We start from the raw sequence: 16,677 nt of genomic DNA, 5'->3' as shown, positions 1-16,677 counted from the left end.
GCCTACACCTGCCTCAGACAGTTCTGTTATGAAAGCAGCAAAAAGAGCCATCAAATACAGCCGATTCACCCTTAACAGCTCCAGGGAGGGCCTCAAGGACAGTGTTAGAGCCCAATGTCAGTGCAGCTCCTTATTAAGATCATCTAACTTGGCCCTGGATTGCAGGGACTTAAGTCAGCAGCTGATGCAGCCGGCAACCACGGAGATGGCAACCACACCTTTCAACCATCAGAGGCTCACGCTGGAGGAGAGCCCCAGAGAGCCAGGATGCTAAGAAAAATGGGAATGCCTGAGTGCTTCCAACTTCTAGTTACACTCACCAATGTATAAGGCCAAGCCCTTTCAAGAAGTACAACATATGGTCAAAGCGGATGTACTGACAGGCAAGGAAAACAAGGGGAGAGATTTCTCTGGAACTCGTGTAACTAAGAGTCAAGCGGACAGGCTCAGGGCAGTCACCTCAGAGAGCTGAGAATTTGTGAAGGCCCAACCTCCCTGCCAGTCTTTCTCTCTCTCTCTCTGTGTGTGTGTTTGTGTGTGTGTGGGGGGGGGGGAGTGAGGGAGGGAGAATCGGGTAGGGATAGAGAGAGAGGGAAGGGAGAAGAGGAGAAAGAATGTGTGACTATGTATACACATATAGCAGTGAAGCTGTATCAAACATAGCAAAGCAGACACAGGAAGGAAAGGACTGGGCTGCATTCCAAAATCAGAGAGATTTATAAGGTCTCAGATGGGAAACACTGAAGGACTGACCCATCAACAACTTCACTGACCTCATTACAAAACCACACCAACATTCAGTTAGGGCCAGATCACATGTATTTGAGTGGGGAAGGGAGACAGGCAGATGGCATCACACACAGGGTTTCCTAGCCTGCAGAGCACCTGGCTCTTCACTGCTTCTCCAATAACTTTCTTATTTCTTACTTGATCTCCACAGAAAGTTGGCTAAAGCTGGTTTACCTGAGGTACGTGGGCCATGTGGGGAGGATTGGTGTATGCCGGCTGAACGTGAGAAGGATGGATTGTAAAGACGGTCTGTTGTGCTGTTGGGAAACTATTCTGTGGCGACTGCGTATTGGAGGCAGGGGTCATGGAAGGTGGGGTTGGTGCGAGCCCCGCGTGGTAAATGGCTGACTGCTGCTGTGGACTGGCCAGATGGAGCGCCTGGGCGGCCTGGTGCTGATGGTGCTGCAAAGCGACAAGAAAGAACTGAGAAAACCATTTCTTCAATGAAAAGCAGATAAGGTCACACACAAAGCTGAACTCCATACATGAGCGTAGGCTCCACTGGGCCCACTGAAGATGAAGGCCAGTGGCAAGTACCAGAGAATGTACAGGGTGGGAAGGGCAGGCCTGGGGGGCACCCCCATTCAGAGACACTCCCTTCTGGGCACAAGCCCAATTCTCAGCCTGGCGGTGGCAAGACCCCAACCAAGCAGAGGTAAAGCAAGTCCACTGCCCCGGGAACTGAAAGATGTCAAAGAGATCCTCGAGTGCCCTGTTAACAAACAGGACTACAGAAACTAACATGGAAAAGACCTCATTGTGTTAACTGTCCAAAAAAAAAAAAATCCCAAGCAAATCTCTTACACAATGTTAAATTAGATTTTTCAATCAATTATTTCTAGAACTTACCCAAATCACTTCATTCTCAAGATGTATCTTAATATGCCTTAAAAACAGTAACAACAAAAACCAAACGCCAGGGCCACAGCGGGCAGAGTTAGCTGTCTGCTGGCGCCGCGAAGCAACGCTCTGAGGGGTTTTGATCAAGCGATACCCAACGCGCTCCTCAGCAGTGGAAACGCCCAGTGAACAGAACGACGCACTTCTACAAGGACCTGGGTATCTCCTTACCTGAACAGGACTGGGTGCAGGATGACTGCCACCATGCTGGCTCTGCTGCTGTCCGGTGGGGGTAGCTGAAGGCTGAGGATGTGGAGTATGTGGGTGCAGGGTAGCATTAGGGTGCGCATACTGCTGAGCAAGGGAGCCAGTGGAAACTGAAGTGAAAGAGAAAGGTGTGCGTACAATCGACATGTAGGACCATCTCAAGTGCTCCTCTGTGCCTCATCAGCTGAGCTTTCGTGATACTCCACGCCTAACTTAGGCTTTCACCAATCTGTTTTCGACTCCACTTAAACCATCCATTTTCTTGAAAATCTAAGTGTGACGTTATCACTTACCAATTACACTAGCATTTTATTTCTATAACACAGCTGTACACATTAAAATCGAATTAAATTTATTCTTATAAACAGTCACCATATTTTCCTGAAAAAGCAACTTAAACAGATAAGCAAAAACAATCCACACACACACACACACACACACACACACACACACTCTCTCTCTCTCTCTCTCTCTCTTTAGCTCAAGGCCATCATCTGGCTAACCTCACCATGCTACTGCCCTGGAGCAGACACAGTGTCCCGTGGGCACGGACTGCAATGGGGCTGGGAGCGAGGCAAGGCCAGGGCTCTATCTTCACAGCAAATGACCATAATCAGTCTCAGCGGATCAGAGAAGTCCCTCTGCCATTCAGTTCATACCCTGGATCCTCCCTACTCAAGGATCTGCCTCACCTTTGCTTTAAAAAATCTACTAAATGGAATTACCTAAACTGTGTAGAAAAATGAACTCCCTTCAAAGCATCCCAGACTTCAGGAAGATTTTTACTAGCTAGAATAACTTCAAAGGAAGTATGATGGGCCATTCTAAGTAAAAATGTGTTCATCAGACCTGAGAACCTAATGCCAATTCTTTACGGATCTCAGCAAGACCATACCTTGATACCAAACAGGAGATTACATATAAATTTGTTTGTTCATGTATTCCCAAAACAGCAATCTGAGAATCACAATCACAGTGAGTTCACTGCTTCTAGTAACTCCTGGCAGCACAGATACAAATCTAACCACGATGTGGCAATGAGCTGAGCACAGTGTTCTTAAGACACATCCCTAGCAACACAGGACTTCAGCATTCTCCCAAATTCATCCTAAAATTCCAGAGAAGCTAAGTTCGTACACAGAAACAATCCAAAATAGCTCCTCATGTTCCTCCTATGACACGTGAGCAAATACAGACATACAGGGGACTGACAGGAAGAAACAAGCGCTGCTATGAGAACGGGCACTCTAACTCCAACAGTCTAATAGGCAAGACGGCCAAGAGTCACCAGCATAGGTGACACCCGGCACGTCCCAAAGAAATGTTATGCAGAGGGTTAGGCACATGAAGCAATTCTGTTATGCCTGACATTGTAGGACCAAAGGCCACCAATATTCCAGCCTAAGTGGTTATCTCCCCAACTGTATGTATTTTTTAAAGTAGACTCTATGCCCAGCATGTGGCTTGAACTCACAATCCTGAGTTTGAGAGCTGCACACTCTACTATCTGAGCTAGCCAGGCACCCCATACACGTATCTTTTAAACGAGGCAAGGGTGAGGCAAAAAGCCAGTGCTAGGATCACCTGTGCATCCACTGCCAATGTCATAGCAGGCATTAATATTTGTTAATACCCAGATTAAACAAAACACTTTCATTTATACAGTGAAAAAGTTTCCCTAAGAGTTAATACACACTGGAACATATTAACAAGGAAGATTGTGGCAAGATAGTCTCTGGGTGTTTTTAGGAAGAGTCCATGCCTGTTTTCTGGGAGCTAGGAAGAATAATGTGCTAACTGCTTTCCCTGAACTCCCTGGTCCCCACGTGTCAGTGTCTTTCTACGAACTCATCTGCTTATTAAGCAGCCATTCTTCACCATCATCTTCACTTCGTTAACTTTCAGATCCCCCCAAACTGTCTAGGCACTGACTTGGTCGAAAAGACCTGATGTAAATTTCGAACCCAACTCTGCTCTTATAAAAATGTTATACTCACTCTTCAAATTTATTTTTACATAACTACAATAGCCACATGTAGCTAGTGGTTCTGATTACACAGCACAATTTACAGCACACTTATCATCACTGAAGTTCTACTGGAGAATGTTGTCTAGAGTCACTCACAGCCACAGTGTGGAGTTGACGATGATGACCCTGAGATCCAGTCACGTGCTCCACCGCGCCAGCCAGGTGCCCCTCACGCTCCTTATTTTCACACTATTAGCATCAAAATCCTCCCTATCCCAAGCTTAAATGTTTCATTTGCAACAATACTAAATATATCTAGGGGAAAGCAATTCCTGAATACCAAGACCTAGTACAGAATCTCAGAATTTCTATTTTTTAAACTTTATTCAAGAGAGGTTTGTACTTTAACCTTCTAAGTGAAGTTTTAAAAAACAATAAATAAAAAATAAACTCTAGCTGGGTGCTATATTATTAATTTTCTGACAAAATAACATTACCTCCAACAAGGAGAATAATTACATCCATGATGTCTCATAATGAAGTAATTCATCCATTTAAAAAGGTTAAAATCTTGAAATTATTTGGAAAAAAATTAAAGATGAAATATGTTTTACCATGCACTTTTAAAAGGTATCAAAAGGCAGAATAAATGAAACAAGATAGGACTGGGAGGGAGACAAACCATAAGTGACTCTTAATCTCACAAAACAAACTGAGGGTTGCTGGGGGAGGGGGGTTGGGGGAAGGGGGGTGGGGTTATGAACATTGGGGAGGGTATGTGCTTTGGTGAGTGCTGTGAACTGTGTAAACCTGGTGATTCACAGTTTATGTTTATAAAAAATAAAAAAATAAAAGGTATCAAAAGGCTATATTCTAATTTATATCTCATTTGCATTCACAGCACAAATACTTCAAGTAACCCAAACTGTGCGCATCTACACAGGCTTTTGTTTAAAAACAAAAAACAAAAAACAAAAAAACAAAAAACCTGTACCCCTGAAACAAGTAATACCTTATGTTATTTAAAAACAACAAAAAAAATCCTTTCCCTACATAAGTAACAGCAAACTACAATGCATTCTAAGAAAAATCAAGCCCCTGTAAACATGCATCATTAACTGCAAATTAAACTTTGAAAGGTGTAATTAGAAATAACTTCCTTTATCTTCTTGCTTAAAAGATATCTGCTAAGCAAGGGCCTCATCCAGGAACTCTTACCCCCACTCAAATACGAAAACTGGGCAGCTAATTGGGAAAAAACGTGAAACTGACACATTTTAATTCAATACTTATATAACAAAAAAATTCAGTCTGGTTCCTTGAAAGGCCAGTTAAGAATGGGACAAAGGTGGGGTAGGAGAGATATCCAAAGGTTGAGGGGCATAAAGGTTGGAAGAAAAGAGAGCCAAGAGGAAGGAACCAAGATAAAATAAATGAGGAAAATTTACTAGACTCAGGGAAAGGGAGAAGGGGAGAGTGGAAGACAGTAAAAGCTAGGCTGTACTGAGTCCAATTAGTTCATTAATTTAGCCAATGATTCCAAAGACTAAAAATAAGTTTTCTTCAAAATTCTGATTTAGCTATTCATTGGTTAAACTTCGATTTATAAAAATTAAGTTGCCTTCATGAAACCTGGATGAATTCAGGCTAAGCAAAGAAGCATTGCTTTTCTGGGTTTTACCTGGTCCAGAAGTCTCCCATTCACTGTGTTCCCTGATACAAATGTTTAAAACTCTAAATGTATGACTTGTCAAATCCTCCTAACACTAATAACTACATTATAAAAACTGTTTCCTAAGCCATGATCCTACTGAAGCCAATTCAGTCCACAAGGCTGTGTGTTTAATTTTTAACTAGGTTTTATCATTTTGACCTTGGATGCACAAGTCATGAGAGATCACCAGCACTGCAAAACTAAAAATGAAAACAAAATCTTCCAATTTGCTATTAAATTCAGAAAAAAGCAAGTGAAGAAAACTGAACTCTTAAAGGGGAGTAACAGGCAACTAGATCAAACCAGGACAAAATGGCTTCTTGGGAGGGGGTGGTCCAAAGCAGCAAATTAAATTACAAACAGCAGCCCCACTGTTAGTTTCTTTTAAAAACTATTAATTCCTTTCAGGGGGAGTTGTACTAAGGCAGTTAATATTTAGGTTTGATGATTAAGGACCTTTTAGCTACTTACCAGGAAACTGACTCCAAATTTACTATCAGAGACAGTAAGATGGTGAGGATAACTACATTTGAGACCTCAAATTGAGTACATAATAAAATTAATTACTGACACTGTCTTTTACAAACTGTATCACATACAAAGTTTCCCTTTAATAGTATAGATATACAGCAAGACTCCTTTTTAAAGAGCATCTATTAAAGGATTAAATTTGTTAACAATTCCTAGCACCAAATGAGTAACAAGTACACACTTATTTTTGGATACCAAGTCATGACACAGTCAATGAAAACTTAAGTCAAAATGTTTTCTCAACTTTTTAAAATCTGGCATTTAGTAAATTGAGACATTAAGTCTGTCTAAAATAATCCAAAATTTAGTATTTAAAATCTTAATCCTTAATATCCCTTAAAATATAGTATCGCACATAAAATGACTCATTATTGACATACATTTCTGAAGGACTTGTTGTGCAAGTTAGTACCTCTCTATTCCAAATACTGAAAGTCTGCGACTAGCCTTATTCAAAAACTGCCCTAGAAAATAAAGAAGACACACCTTACACATTCATTTCTAAAACAGAGCCCTGCCCAGACTTTCTCCATTTAGGAGCCACTGTTTATTTACCTTTTCACTGCTGGTGAGAGAGGCTGGTGCTGCCAAACATAATCCAGCAGCAAAGCAGCGCTTTCCTGGTGAAGCTCAAAACATCCTGGGGTGTCTACACCCGAATATTGCTTTCCTGGTGAAGCTCAAAACATCCTGGGGTGTCTACACCCGAATATCTTAAACCTTCTTCAGTCATGCAAAGACTGAAAAGACAGAAATGTTTCTTCCCTAGAATTTCAACCCTATTCAATTAAAAAATCCTTGTAAGGATGAATTTCTTCTTACCAGGATACTGAAAAAGCCTGCTATTTTAAGCCTTCTATACTAAATTTGTGGCTTGGATTTAAAAAAAAAAAAAAAAAAAAAAAAAAAAAGGCAGTTCAGCAGAAGTTTCTTTGAACAAGGAAAATATTAGGCCCTTCCAAAACAGTCGTCACATGTTTGCTTGGTATGCAAAAATTAATTTCTGACGCAACTCAGTTTTTAAATTAACTCCAGCTTTCTTAAGCTGGGTTGTATTTTTTTTTTAAACTCTGAATTGTTTACAAATATACATATATTCAACAATTTTGGCTGGCACAAGGAAAATATTGCTCAACAAGTCTACTCCCTTAACATGTATTCTTTAAAAAGTGTTTTACTGTTCAATTAAAATTAGTATAAAAAACCCAACTCACTGGCAAAGTAGAAAGAAGGGCTTGTCTCCTTGTTGTATGGTAATTTGGGACATGCTGAATTTGGGAAATAGAAAGGTAAATTAGCCTTCTGAGGTGTGCATTTTCCTAATTTTCTGGAAAGGTTGACATATTTAGTAATTTCTTTTTGTATTCATGCATAAATCATTTTTCTTATTTTACAAGAGATGACAAGCACTTTAAACATTGCTACAAAATTATACAAAGGACTGAACCAAAAGACACTTTCTTCTGTACTTAATGTGTCGACTTCCACATTCTGACTTGCTTAAATAAAAGGTACAAAATCATTATGTAATCAAAGAGCAGTATGGCATTCCATTGAACAACCTGAATACAAATAATGCACCAAAATAAGAGAATATTTACCAAGTTTAATTCAAAAGACTCAAACAATTTTGTAAATCATGAAGAGAAACATCATTATTCTGTAAGATATTTATTAGGCATCTGGAAGTGAACCCCCAAATTTAGAAACATAATAATGGTAATATTAAACATGGGTATAGTATCATTTCTTATTAAAATGTCTACATAAATCTGTGTGTCTGAAAGGACATTTGGAAGGATATGCACCAAAATGTTAACTGGTGGTTGTCAGGTGTTGGGGATAATAGGTCTATTTTAAATCTTTTTGCCTCATGTATTTTCTCATTTGCTTGCATTAAACTACCAAAAACAAACTCAAATAAACTCAAAGAGGATTCTAGATCTAATTCTTCCTGACGGCTTCGGTTAGTAAAGAAAGTTTCATCACTACTATTTCTGAAAGGGAAAATACCACTGCCATAGAACAAAATGAGGTGAACCAGAAGACAAGGAAACAAAAAGTAACTTCTTAGGAGGGAAGGGGCAAACGCAATGATTTAAGTTAGATTAAGGTCAGAGATGAAGTTGGTGATCAAACTCCTTTCTATAACAGCTAGAAAGAGAACAAGGTCAATAACTATTTAGAATGTTTAGTATCTCTAGTAATTTAGCTGTTCAATAATCTGTCAGCATATTTATATTAAATACACCAACCATTTAAAGAAAATAATCACTTTTATTTTGTAGTCATTAGTGTCCTTTCTATTCTTAAAGCCTTTTGCTGTGGCTGTTAACAACGAATGAATGACAAAAGGGTGACATAGAACTGTTGCCAACATCTGGGTGCATATTCTTTTATTTGCATAAAAAGTTGAAAATATTTAGATAGAATGAAGCTTAAAAATAGACATAATTCATACTCAAAATACTTGGTTCCTTTGGGAATATGAAATATAAACTGTTCAAGGGAAGTAAGTATAAAATTAGCATTTCTATGCAACAGATTTAAAAGTACATTATTTTAAACTAAGACAAAGTGTCTATATCTGGCATAATTAAGTCTTGGAAGATCTAAAATAACTGAAGTAAATCACTGAAGAATTAATGACCTTGCTTTACTAGATTAAATTATGGTTTATGATGGCAAAGAATAAAATATTTCATTTTCTAGTGTTCTTTTTAGAGTATGAAATATCAAAACGACACCCTGAGTAAACAACCGTATCAACAACCATATCATAGCAACAACCATATCAAGTCCATAGCCTCACCTCAGCCTACCCTTATCAAGAGAGGAGTTTCAAATCTGGCTGAGCAACTTTCTCCCAGCAATAAAGAACTAGTCCTAATGACAAATCATTCCAGATTTCACTGGACATTAGATCTAGTGTTTTATCTGCAGTATTTCTTATTTACGCACATTTGAATAGACTTCAGGGTCCAAGGACAACTACTTTTCAAATGGAAATGTTTTGGGAAAGCAATTATAAAACCATTAGTGTATCAAACACAGTATTTACGATACAGGCCATTTCAAACCAATGAACATCCATCCAAAAGACAAAACCAAATGCTGGCAGTTAGTGAACACACTGAGGAGAAAGATTCTTCTCAACATCACAGTATTACTACAATGTCTCAGAAGCATGGGTACACAAACAGCTATTCTCTAAAAAGTAATGGAAATTTTAACTCAAAAGTTTTAGACCTTATTCCAAGGGGAGTATGCCAGAAAACGGGAAGGAAGAAGTGTTTTTTCTATTTTTAAAATCATGATGTATTTATCAGAAATATATAAAGAATCATAATAAACTTTTTCACATAATAAGCCTTTAGCAAAACATAAGCCTTTAGCAAAAAACTGTTAAAATGTATACAAACTGTGTAGAAGCATGTATGATGAATACACTTTTATGCAATTTCATATATACTTAGTCCTGGTTAAGACAAGCCAATAAAAAACAATTATAACCAAAATCATAAGCCAAAATCAGTCTATCGGTATTTTTTTATTCAATTAAATTATGAATGAGTTTCTTGTAAGAAAGTTTCCCCAAACGTGGCAATTACATCATTTTAACTTAAAGGGCATAATCCACAGCAGAAGGTTTTAAGTGGTAAGGTATAAAGATTGGGTTTAGGAACTTTACAAAAACAATGCCTTTAATCATTTAACATGCCTGTCACGGTGCGTGGGCAGTGGGAGCGCGCCTCCGGGAAGAAAGCGCGAGCAGCAGGTCATGGATGACAAGAAACTTGACTGCTGCTGCCTGAGGCCTATTCCTATGAACCTACAGAGTATCATATCATAGTCATTTTAAAAGTTTTAAAAGGTTTAAAAAAAATGCAATGTCCATGTAATGGTACTTTCTTTCTCAGAGTGGTGTACTTTCCATTTGTATGAATAAATTTAAATTTCTCTCCTCCCACTCCAAAAAACTGAAATGCCAATGGGAAAACCTAAATGACAGTACAGGAGTGCTCAGGAAGGTTCAAAACAAAACTTACATCTTAATGAAACTAGAACGAATTAAAGTTTTTTTGAAAAATATGGGTCCACTCACAGACTCTATTACTTTAAGATATGAGTGGAAATGTCATTTTAAATTCTCAACATTGAAAAACCACATTATTTTAGTACTTTAGATGGATGCAAAGGTGACCTGCACAAAACTCTCCAGCCACAAAACTAAGATGGAGATTTTTGTCTATTATTCCTTTATATATTGTTTTAATTATTTTACATAGGATACTTCTCATTTTACCACTGCTTATATGATTATATTTAAAGTGTGACTCATGTCTAAAGGAGACCCAGTATCATACTATTTTGACCTCTTAAAATCAGCATGAGGCAGACACACAGTAGCATTCATTTTAACAAACAGCAATAAAAATATGTAACGCCAATGACTGCCCGAGGAAGGAGTGGAGCAGAATGTTTTCTTGTCAGAGAGAGCTTTCATTGTGTCACAACTTTCTTGGATGCCTTAGGCAGGCCATACCAAACTGCTGTAATACTGATGAGGAAGAGGAGGAAGATGCCTTTCTCCACAAATGATACTTTCCGTTATACCAGTCATTCAATTTCACTTAAAATAAGGAAAGACGTTTGAACACAAATTTCAGCAACAGAAGTTGAAATGATTTGACAAGACTTAAAGAAATGGGTTAATCTTTTCTTTAGATTCTTGACCCTCATTGGTACAAAAGGCTAAGTTATTCTTAAAATTTCTTTTCAGAGCTTTAAAACAATTAATAGTCACTCACACTGAAAAAGACAAACAAAATGCTTCCTACCATACATCGCATGCGTCTGCTCATGAGCCCCGTACTGAGTTGCAGAAGAAGACACTAAACCAGGCTGGGCATGTGCCGGCGGTGCCATCATTCTAGCATTACCCTGTATCACAGGACTATAGACATGAGGATGCTGTGTTCAAACAAAATATAAAGAAAACACATTAAAGTATCGAACAGAATCAGGCAAATTTCAGTCAGACGTCTTAACTCCATACTTTCCAGGTTTAGAGAAACAACTCTGAAAATCCTAAAACTGTTTTTGGCTATTTCCTTTGAAATACTTAACGCTGATCAGCAACCTTCTTACACTAAAAAGGCCCCCAAATCCTTAGCTATCTACCTTACCATGACACAGAACACAAAATATAAAGGAAGAGCCCTTTACCCTATTAAAGGTTAAAACTGAAAGCTATTTAAATGGAACAAAAATTAAGAGGTCACGGCAGCCTTACCTGAGACTGATAATGTGGCACATGCTGAACGAGAGGCTGATTTGGAAACTGCTGAGGACTATAGGCAACATATTGTGTGGAATAAGCTGGTGGGGTAGCCACAATCGGCGGGCCCGCCGCAGACGCTGGGTGCATCATGGTGCTCTGATGATGCTGGTCCTGCCGCTGCTGGGGCATATTTGGTACTGAAGAAAAGATGACTGAGTATTAGAAAATACCCTCTCCTCAGAATCAGACACATGCACATAGCATCGGACACATGCTCTTACACGTGTCTCATGTAACCTCAAACACCAATGCCCAACTCTCAGCACAACTCTGACTCATCCTTCAAGAGTCAGCTTGAAAGCAACCTCCACAGAGACTCTCTCCAATGACCCCCAGATCTGACTGAGTCCCTGTACATTGACACTTACAGCACTATGAAAAGTTTCCTACATACTACTTTCTGAGATAATCCCTGTCTGACACACCAAATTATGCCACTTGCTACAGAAGGCTATTATTTAAAGAAAAACAACAGTACAAGAAAAAAGCCAAAACCCAACACTAAGCTTTACTCTTTTCCCATCACTGAATTCTTCTACAATTTCTGCTCTTTCTCAAAACACAACAACACATAGTACCATGCAGCAGGTTTCTAATAGTTGTTTTTAAAAATTACTGTTAAGTCTTTTATTACTTTTAAGATTTTATTTATTTGACAGAGAGAGAGGGAGGGAGTGAGCTCATGAGCAGGGAGCAGGGCAGAGGGATGGGGAGAAGCAGACTCCCTGCTGAGCAGAGAGCCCCAGATGGGGCTCTCAATCCCAGGACCCCGAGATCATGACCTGAGTGGAGGCAGATGCCCAACTAGCTGAACCACCCAGGCAGCCCTACTGTATGTATTTTATTATTCCACACAGATTTTTGCCTCATGGTTCTCCCAGTGTTAAAATTCTAAAAATTAATTAAAAATTCAGCTAAAAAAAAAAAAATTTCAGCTCAACTGGGGCACCTGGCTGGCTCAGTCAGTAGAGGATGTAGTTCTTATTCTTGGGGTGTGAATTCAAGCCCCACACTGGGTGTAGAGATTACTTAAAAGAAATTCAGGGGGGCGCCTGGGTGGCTCAGTGGGTTAGGCCTCTGCCTTCGGCTCAGGTCATGATCTCAGGGTCCTGGGATCGAGCCTCGCATCGGGCTCTCTGCTCGGCGGGGAGCCTGCTTCCCCCTCTCTCTCTGCCTGCCTCTCTGCCTACTTGTGATCTCTCTCTGTCAAATAAATAAATAAAAATTTAAAAAAAAAAAAAAAAAAGAAAGAAATTCAGGGGCACCTGGGTGGCTCAGTCTGTTAAGCATCTGCCTTTGACTCAGGTCCCGATCCCAGGGTCCTGGGATGGAGCCCCGCACCCGGCTCCCTGCTCACGGGGAGCCTGCTTCTCCCTCTCCCTCTTGTTCATGCTATCTATCACTTTCTCTCCCTCTCAAATAAATAAAATCTTAAAAAAAAAAAATTCAGCTGTCACCTCCTCTGTAACATCTTTTCCAGTTCCCCCAAAACGACGAGCTGCATGCTCTGTGTACCTTCTCCTCACTCGTCTATTAGAGCCCTGCACTGACTGTCATCTGTAATGGGTGGGTGGTATGATGTCAACAAAGCCACTTGAGGGGAGGAATCATGAACCACTGCTTACAACACGGCAGAAGGCACAAAGAATGTGTCACCTGGCATGTTCATAAAATCATCAGAACTAATTACACAAGTACTTACTAATTTAGAGACAGAATTTGTTTAAATATTTGAATTTTCTTGCTAAAAATTTAATGACTTGCTGACATTTAAGAGAGCTGGTAATACAGAGTTTTATTTATTTAGAGAAGGAAATGTGGAAATAGAAGAAATGTGTATACAGTAATATTTTTCTGAACTTGATCTTGAGAGTCCATATATTGAAAAAGCAATTCCTTTCAGTAAAGCTGCCTCAAACTCCTATAACATTTTTTTTTAAAGATTTTATTTATTTATTTCACAGTGAGAGATCACAAGCAGGCAGAGAGAGAGAGAGAGAGAGAAAGAGGAGGAAGCAGGCTCCCTGTCAAGCAGAGAGCCCGATGCGGGACTCAATCCCAGGACCCTGGGATCATGACCTGAGCCGAAGGCAGAAGCTTAACCCACTGAGCCACCCAGGCACCCCTCAAACTCCTATAATATTTTTAACAAATGAAAGTTTACGATTTCTTTTGACCCTTGATTATAACCCTTTTTACTATTTGATACTTGATTATAACCCTCATATATTAAAATAATTAATTGAAGTTAAAAAGCCAGTCAAGTGTACCATCTTTTTTAAAATTAAAATTCTAGGAACTCCTGGTTGGCTCAGTCAGTTAAGCATCTGCCTTCAGCTCACATCATGATCCCAGAGTCCTGGGATTAAGCCCCACAGCGGGCTCCCTGCTCAATGGGGATCCTGTTTCTCCCTCTCTCTCTGCAGCTTCCCCTGCTTGTGCACACGCAATCTCTATAAAATACATAAAGTCTTTAAAAAAATTAAAATTCTAGTTATACACAGAAAATGCTTGAATATAATTTTTTTAAAGATTTTATTTATTTATTTGACAGGCAGAGATCACAAGTAGGCAGAGAGGAAGGCAGAGAGAGAGGGAGGAAGCAGACTCTTTGCTCAGCAAAGAGCCCTATGCGGGGCTCGATCCCAGGACCCTGAGATCATGACCTGAGCTGAAGGCAGAGGCTTTAACCCACTATAACTTAGATGGACCATAGTTTAATGATTTCCATATGTCCAACGGTTTTCAACTGAGAGCAATTTGTCTTTCAAGGGACATGTGGCAATTCTGGAAACATTTTGGTTGCCACAAATGGGAGAAGGGGAGTACTACTAGCATCAAATGGGTAAAGGCCCAGGTACTTGGGTGGCTCAGTCAGTTAAGCATCTGCCTTCAGCTCAGGCCATGATCCCAGGGTTCTGGGATCTGGTCCCACACGGAGTGGGGGTTCCCTGCTCAGCGGGGAGCCTGCTTCTCCCTCTCCCTCTACCCCTCGCCCCTGCTCACGCTCTCTCTCTTCTCTCTCCCACTCACTTTCTCCCTCAAATAAATAAAGTCTTAAAAAAAAAAGTTTTTAAAAATGGGTAAAGGCCAGGTATGCTAATAAACCAAAAATATCTGTCCCAAAATGTCAACAGAACCAAGGCTAAGAACCAAGGCTAATGTTCTACATTAATAATAATAATAATAATAATAATAATAATAATAATGTCTTAATGTCTACATTAATCAAGTTCTTGACTTTGGCATATTTTTAAAAACAACAAAGTTTTTCTCACAAATTGCAAAAGAAAACCATTACATTTGTACCAAGAAGACAAAGTGGTTTTGTGCAAAGGCTTTACTATCATGCAGGAATGATATGCCTTATACAATCCATGACTGTGTTTCGGAAGCAAATTCTTGACAAATGAAAGAGCATGATACAAAATTAACATAAAGACAGAAATAGCCTGCATATATAGTACTTCATAAACTTACTTCATAAGTAACTACTTAAACTGCAGTGGAAAACACACTGGTTTTATAACAATAAAAAAAGAAAATACCTAAGTATAAACTGAAAAAATACACACTATCTTCTAAGAGAAACTTTAAAAAAAACACTAAAGATACAAAAGCAGATTTAAAGGAGAAAGGCGTAATTGTTCTTGCATAAGAAGACTAAATAAAAAGACAGTAATTCGCCCCTAATTTATAAATTTAGTATCATTCCAATAAAAATGCCAACTGGAGAACTGAATGTTAAAAACAATGAGTTTGTACTAAAAGAACAACAAAAACCATCACTGGTCAACCTTTAGAGGATAGTATGAAATCAACTCATTATTTTGGGAACTTTCTTGAAATGATAACATTTTAATCACACAAACTATACCTCACAGTAACCAGTTTTTCTTTTTCTAAGTAAGATTCTGTCAGAGAGAGAGAAGAAGAGAGCACAAGCAGGGGGAGCAGCAGGCAGAGGGAGAAGCAAGCTCCCTGCTGAGCCGGGAGTCTGATGCAGACTTGATTCCAGGACCCTGGGATCATGACCTGAGCCACCCAGGCGTCCCTAAAAATTTTCTTTATAGAAATATTCCAACTAATAATTGAGTAAGGGATAATAGAGAATGTCACCATTTTGCAACCCCTTAATGAAATGATGGCTCTAGGGCTAGACAATGATTGTCAGTGGCTGCTAAACAGACAAGGGCTGGTAGGAAATGTTATTCTGAATAGATACAGCTATTCTATTATCACAAAAAGGTGACATCATACGACTCCTCATGACAGTATACATTTCACCTATGCAACATTCTAGATTAAATTTAAAAAACTACAACCTGATCTTATCAAGCCTCCCTAGACATTTACTCTCAGTCTGCGAGCGTTACAGAGAACAGACGGCCACTTTAAACACCACGAAAGAGATGCAATTCCTGAAATTCAAATTGTAAAAAAATATATATATATAGAACAAAGCAGCTAGATTTAAGTAAAATGTAAAGGGGAAAGAAACCAAAAACTAAAGGGAAAACTTTAAGAGAGACTTATCATTAAGAGAGATACATAAATCAAAAAGGTGGATTTTGGATGACAGTAAGCTTTCAGTGAGTGGTAACCACTGATCACATATTTTATATATGTATAAAACAATAATGTAAAAGCTTCAAACAAAGAGAATTACCAAATTACCAAATGTGACAGAGACAAATGCTGAACAAATGCTGTTAGAAAAATGGTGCCATGGACACCTGGGTGGCTCAGTCGGTTAAGTGGCTGCCTTCAAGCTCAGGTCATGATTCCAGGGTCCTGGGATCGAGTCCCACACTGGGCTCCTTGCTCAGCAGGGAGCCTGCTTCTGCCTCTGCCTGCTTACGCTCTTTCTGACAAATAAGTAAATTTAAAAAAAGAATAAAAAGAAAAATGGTGCCTAAAACAGGGTTGCCACAAACTGTCGCTCTGGAAAAAAAGCAGTACCTGTAGAGTGTAACTGAAGAAGTACGCCTGGACCTAACACTGTAAGACAAGGCTCCACCCTAAGAACAGGAGCAATGCAAGGGTCATGTCACTTAGAAGACTTAGCCAGTGCAATAAAGCAAGAAAAATATACAGTGATTGGCCTATAATTATGTACACAGAAAATTCTAAGTCTAAAAGAAGCTACTAAAAACAATAAATGTATTTAGTGAAGTGGCAAGACACAAAGTCAGTATTAAGAAATCAAGTGTATCTCTATAT

The 16,677-nt window shown here is 39.2% G+C and overlaps 1 protein-coding gene and 1 long non-coding RNA gene across 38 annotated transcripts in view; both read right to left on the bottom strand.

The window, feature by feature from the left end:
- ATXN2 (ataxin 2) overlaps positions 1-16,677 on the bottom strand; it is a 114,684-nt gene that overhangs the window by 2,931 nt on the left and 95,076 nt on the right. For 20 of the 37 annotated variants that reach the window (XM_082698358.1, XM_082698324.1, XM_082698346.1 and 17 more), the window contains 5 exons: positions 11,407-11,591; positions 10,952-11,084; positions 7,325-7,378; positions 1,861-2,006; positions 964-1,191 (listed from right to left, as the gene is read on the bottom strand). In XM_082698358.1, the coding sequence (XP_082554484.1) occupies positions 964-1,191; positions 1,861-2,006; positions 7,325-7,378; positions 10,952-11,084; positions 11,407-11,591 (746 nt within the window). The remainder of the gene's footprint in view (positions 1-963; positions 1,192-1,860; positions 2,007-7,324; positions 7,379-10,951; positions 11,085-11,406; positions 11,592-16,677) is intronic. The other 17 variants (XM_082698355.1, XM_082698329.1, XM_082698331.1 and 14 more) reach the window with 1 other exon arrangement.
- On the bottom strand, positions 3,902-7,022 carry LOC309847805. Its single transcript, XR_014302637.1, has 2 exons — positions 6,798-7,022; positions 3,902-6,750 (listed from the first exon to the last, which is right to left on the bottom strand). It is a non-coding gene; the product is annotated as an uncharacterized lncRNA (long non-coding RNA).

The sequence above is a fragment of the Mustela nivalis genome (genome assembly GCF_964662115.1).
Source record: "Mustela nivalis genome assembly, chromosome: 14".
NCBI lineage: Eukaryota > Metazoa > Chordata > Mammalia > Carnivora > Mustelidae > Mustela > Mustela nivalis.
Note: the sequence above shows the minus strand (reverse complement) of the source record. Positions and strands in the feature narration are given on the sequence as shown.